Source organism: Opisthorchis viverrini (genome assembly GCF_000715545.1).
Source record: "Opisthorchis viverrini unplaced genomic scaffold opera_v5_138, whole genome shotgun sequence".
NCBI classification, from domain to species: domain Eukaryota; kingdom Metazoa; phylum Platyhelminthes; class Trematoda; order Opisthorchiida; family Opisthorchiidae; genus Opisthorchis; species Opisthorchis viverrini.
In genome coordinates, this window is record NW_008751794.1 from 917,161 (window position 1) to 923,160 (window position 6,000).

The window sequence follows — 6,000 nt, forward strand, 5'->3', positions numbered from 1 at the left end:
CAATATGCTCTGGGAACGGCGTAAGAATTTGGCTATTACACAACAGAAAAAAACAAATTTCCAGGACCTTTTCTAACCTGTAAATTTTATTTCACGTTTTGTTCATTCCAGTCTACTTCATTTACAACTCTTTAGTTTTTGAGTTGACAAGAATGAATAAATGGAGACTCGATTGCAGAAAAGGTTTTCCGATAAAACAGCATTGGAACAATCATACGAACATTTTACTTCCCCGGCATTCAAACCATTTAAATACTAATGCAGGTTGCAAGCAAATAACCAGAGCATATCGCTTCAAGGTATGGCAAATTTTACCAGCCCACTTTCGAAGCATTTGTGTTCCTGACCTCAGTGCAAGGCAGCTCATTACGCACAATGTGTAACTAATAAGAAGTTTCACAGCCATCTTCGCTACACAGATATTCTACATGTTATAAGGGGTTATACAGTTGTGATGTTCACCATATGTTCACCGTATGTGATTTCAGATGAAATTGAATGTAAAAATGAGGATGATGCGATTAACTTCTGAAGAACCTAAAGCTTTCGACAAATACATTCATTTGCATATCAAACGTGATTCCGCGGGAGTCCCAACCGAACCTCTCGTGTACGATATTTATCAATTAAACGTGCTGCATGAAGGCTGCTTGATGTTTCACCTGGTAAGATGCTCGGTAAATCACAGTAAATTTTCATAGGGTAGACCAATAAAGAGTTTCCTGAAATGTCTTCGACAACTCATGACCAAACGCCTTCGGACAGTATATCATGCTTTGATGCTAGAGGGTAGGGAAATATGCACGTTTTGACCTCGAAAATATGACAGTCGGATGATCATTGTGTGGACTCATTCTGGAGATAACATAGTTTGAAACTCATCAAAATGGCTTGTAAAAAACTTAATAGTAAACGTATTCCAGTGAGTTACTTATGAAGAGACGAATTCTGTGTGACTCACGCATACTATAACCAGGATCTAACAGGATATGCAAAGGTCACCAATGGCAAAAAATTCCCTCCCAACTAGACCAGCCTAAGATTACCCTGCCCCTTCAACATGTGGCACCCTGTTCTGTGCTTAGTGTGGAACGGCAAAACTTAAGTGCTATTCCTAATGTGGTTATGTTGCTTCAAACTCCAACTCTTCTGTGCTGACCTCAAAATGCTGCCTTGATCTTCATAAAAACGACCGATGAATACTATGCTGATCTCCGGCAACAAAATACTTGCTGAACGATGCGCGAACTTATTACCCCGTGAAGAATAGTTTGCAACGTGTTTGGCAGAAAATGCTGTTATAGCCTGGAATCTTAGCAAGTTAGCATTGGATGTGTTACTGGTTACAAAACTGGTCGTAGCTAACTTAAACGTTTTGTTGATGTGGGTCATTTTTTGCACCATGATAACCTCTTTTGTGGGCTGACACTGCTTGAGTGTTTTACCTAAGGCCCCATTAAACTGCTGGAGTGTTTAGCATATATTGTTTGCGCTTTGTCTGTCACGCCTACCATACAGAACTTTGCTGAAGTAACATTTCGTACTGCTAAAATGGCAGCTGGAAAAGTTACATCTCCATCATAGTTGTGTCTCGCTAAACGCACCTCCGGTCGGTTTTCCTGAATAGACAACCTGTTCTTCACAATTTTCGCTGCTCTGAGTCCCTCATGCCTACTACTCCCACACAGCTCAATCCCACTCTGGTCCACATTTGGCCTCCGTGACTTTGGCTAAGCCCACGGAAAATCATGACTCGCACGGATGAGAAAGCCTAATACCACATGAGCCATCATGAGGTGAAGTGGGCCAGGTCTTCTTACTCGCTGCACACCACACGGTGGTTGGGCGAATATGTATTACAACTGGCCCCTGATATCTTTCTTTATTTTTATCCACTAGCTGCCAACCTGTTAACCTGTTACAAGCAACAGTTACTCTTTTCTAAATTCCAGATGCATACACTACCAGGTCAGAAAGCCACGAAGTTGATATGGTGCATGCTACTGCTCACATATATTGCTTCACGCTTGCTGTTGATAACTCATTCTTCTGATTTTCTCTGGCCCCTACGGTGGGCACTTTAAGGCAGATCGGTCAACAAGGACTGCTACGTTCACTCTAGACACTCCGTCGGTTGTGTGCTGCAGCTTTCAAACTCGCTGCCAATATTACAGCACCCAGACTATTTGGACACCACAGGCTAGAAAATTTGAGTGATCCAGAAAATTCTGCATCCGTCACCGTAGGTTTTGCATGGCTTTGTGTCTCCAAGCCAAAACTGACTGCGTTTACGTAGACATTCGTCACTGTGCCGTCCTACTTTCTGCCTCAAAATCACACGTGTCGAACTAATGGGCTCCATTTATTAGTTGTCTGCAGTTATACACAGAAAAAAATACAGCACGCAAACGGATGCTTTTGAATTTATAAGCGCATGCTATTAGATCCCGCTGCACACTATTCCTTTTGGTTCGGAGCGCGATTCGGCTAGACAAATTATTAGAATAGCGCTCCACCGTAGACCATTTGTGCGCAAGGCGGTGTGAGTGCGCCGGAAATTTTCGGAAAAGGTAAACATCCGTATTTTCGGAACTGTACGCGGGATAAACAAGGCAAGATTAAATGCCTTCCGTAGGCAGGTGAATCACATTCCCCCTTTCCACGCCTAATGACTTCTGTTATTTCGGAACGTAAAACGCAAGTCCCAGAACACTAAAACTATCTCCGCCCTGTCGGAGTCTGCGTTTACAATATCACAGCAAATGTCTGAGCAACGTTCCTTATGCCTCTAACCAGCACTTGCGGCTTTTCTCAACTTCAGAGGAACCTATGAGTCTGTTGATATACTCGCTGTGCTAAACATTGTTGGCCAAAAAAAGATGCCGTTGACTTTTTTAAACATTCTTCGCACGCTTTATCCCCATTACTCCGGCCAGGTTTAGGTGCGGATCTAAATCTCTGGATAAATCCAGATAGCTTGTGCAGGTCTTTAGGAATGTCCCCTCTCTATTGTTTGTTTAGTTTTCTCACACTTCGAAGTCTAATAAATGTAGATATCAAAACCAAGACTGAGGAAAGATAAATTCACCTAACCGGAACTTGTAGTGTTTTTACTCCAAGAATGTTTTGCCACGCAAATAACTTAGCCAGTACATCAAAGATGACCTCCTGCATTTTGCAACTTCCCTTTTGGAGGCTTTAATTCAAGATTTCAAGTACAATTTGGGATTTTCTGATACTCCCGAATAGACCCCATTATTTGTTGATCATCTCTGGTATCCGTTGACCTTATGCTGAAAACTGGAGTCACTGCACGAATATTCAATTCACGATTGGCGTTGGTCAGCTTGCTTCATTTCGGGCGTTACAAACAAAAACCAATAAAGCTATAGAGTGGTCTATGAAAGGTAACCGCAAGAGGAGTCTTACTATATGTTTGTGAGGTCTGGCTCAACCAAAACAGAGGATGCTTGGGCGGCTTTGAGCTAATGTTAACCGGTCTTTCTATGGCGTTGCGAGAGTTAGTTGGCTGCAGCGAATACGCACTGAAGTGGTGCGCATACCTATCGAAGTTCCGTCTACCACTGTTTGCCGGTTTGATGTCAGAGGGTTTGATCACTATCATGACGGACTTAATTTGACATGCTGATCAGCTGTGCATGGAAGCGCCTTGTTTTGTTGCCCACTAATGACAAAAGGTGCTCTGCAAACGTCCCTTCCATTTCCACTCGCATATGCTTTCATTCTGCATACTGGCAGATAAGCGCCAGTATATCTTACAGGAATGTTGATGTCATGAAAATAATGGTAATGGTGGTGATTATGATAGAGCGTATGGTAATGCCACAAGCAGACAGTATTCGAAGGCCGACACACTGTACTAGCTAGAACGATGGTGAGATTCAATTGACACAATCACTGCGTTATGGGTACTACAAGCTGATTTACCCCGGTGACATCTTAAGCGCACACCTCGTATGAAACTGGTAATTGGATAAATTCTTGCCCCAACTTTGAGTATTTGTTGTCCGTGCTGACATTGGGGGGGGGCAAATTCAGTTAATGGTGCAGCAGCTTACCTAAAAGCGATCAGGTCACATCGGTAGCGAGTTTCCACGTACTACAACACAAACACCAATGATGTGTGGCCAGTAGCTCAGTGAAATTGTTACTATTCTTTAAAAGCGGTGAGACACTGGCGAATTGGCTCACACACGGTGCACATGCTCACGGTCGGGAGTTAGTCATGAAAGGGTTCATGCGAATCGAGACTTCACAGGACTGTTCCGTAGAGCAATACACTTATATGTCCCTTCAGATGCTTTCCCGCAAAGTGCGCGAATCTGGAATTTCAATGTTTTTGTATTGCAACATTTGCAGAACTCTATGAGTAATCTCCAACCTCCCTCCCATGTTTACATAGGACGTAGACATTTTAATCCGTCGAATGATAAAACATCTCATGTGTTACTAACCTTATTTGATTTAGGATTGAAGACTGATCGTTGGGGATTTTGTCGCACAAAACGCAATGCTATGTTCCAGGAGAATTAGCTAAATAATCAACTGGTGTATTGCTGAACAACATTTCGTTTTTCGGCACAAAGCCGCTCCAAGCTAAGTAATTCATTTGTTAGGTAAACCGGGTTTTGGGACAGTCTAGGGATTGGAACTACGCCCAAACACCAGCGCTCAATGTCGTTAATGGTTGTCGCACTGGACCGTATGCCTTTCACACAAAGACAGCGATTTTCCAAGTTGCTATAGTTGTCAGGACGCGACCAGACAATAAAATATCATATATGAGAAGGACGTCTGAGAAGGACGTCTTCCCAAAGTCATTGTTGCCACCACACCATCAGGATAGCACGTGCGATGGCGAAGCTCATGAAACACAGCTCAGCAACGTAAAGCCAGTTGAGTGGGGCACCAATTACTGATGGCCGAAACAGCGCGATCGGCTGTACAGTATGAACAAGTGAACGACCATATCTGGCCCTGTAGTCATCCTATATATCTACTCAGAAACTCTGTATGCTTTACCCTGACATTACAGCCGTGTCCAGGGTATCTGTCTTCACATTGTGGTTTCATTGCAGGCGTAACACATAAACGGCCACCGACGATGCAACACTGGCGGACGGGTGCTCATAATGGCAATTTTATTTGCACAAGTGCAGCGGCAACAGTTTGAGCTGGCGCAGTTGAATCTAATCGAGATGCCGACTGAATCGCTTTCATTTTAGAAGACGCTAAGTCAGACTATTTAGCCTTTCGTTCCAGTGATGGGCACAATGTTCGACGCGATTGCTGACCTCCAGTTCGATCTAGTCTTATGGATTACTTCCGATTCGCGTTTCAGCAAGCATACAGTTTTTTTCGGACTGGATCTGGAAAACTGAGATTCCTGAAAAGCGAGACAACTGGTCAGGGTAATCGGAGTTGCCGAACTTGAACGTTTCACGAACTTTATATTGCCAAATCAGTCGAGAGAGCTGACTTTCAATGAAACGTTTCTGTTTTATCGTCAATATTTAATAAACTGGGTTCCTTGTTAAGCCTTCGATATCACTGTGTGAAATTGAGCAAAAAAACTGCTGAAGACTGGTTGCGTATCCAGGCCAAGTCAACAAGGTGTGTTAACGGTTCAAACATCGAAGCACGATAGATGATGAATTCAAATGTCTTATACGTGTGTGCGAAATAAGTCCTCTGAAGACGCATATATCAGAACAAGAGTCCTCAGCAAAATTGTGCAAAACCCAGAGGTCACGTCAAAGAATATAACGTCTGAATGGAAACGCCTGGTGAATCTTAAGCATGATACGGTCATGGTACAAAAATATTGTCCCCGCAATACTGTTTGTGCGATTTGGAAGCATACTGTCCATCCGGGTGACCAGAGGTCACCTTTGGCATGCTAAAAATGTGATAAATGGCATTTCGTCAAATGCTTTCGTTCAGAAGCCACCGTTGAAGATGCTCCTGCACTGAACACAG

General features: G+C 43.2%; 1 protein-coding gene across 1 annotated transcript in view; it reads left to right on the forward strand.

Annotated features, from left to right (window-relative positions):
* T265_06584 (hypothetical protein) overlaps positions 1 to 4,940 on the forward strand; it is a gene marked incomplete at both ends in the record, with an annotated part of 71,637 nt that extends 66,697 nt beyond the window's left edge. Inside the window, one exon of the mRNA XM_009171887.1 lies at positions 4,775 to 4,940. Coding sequence (XP_009170151.1) covers positions 4,775 to 4,940 — 166 coding nt within the window. The remainder of the gene's footprint in view (positions 1 to 4,774) is intronic.
* Between the last annotated feature and the right edge of the window lie 1,060 nt (positions 4,941 to 6,000).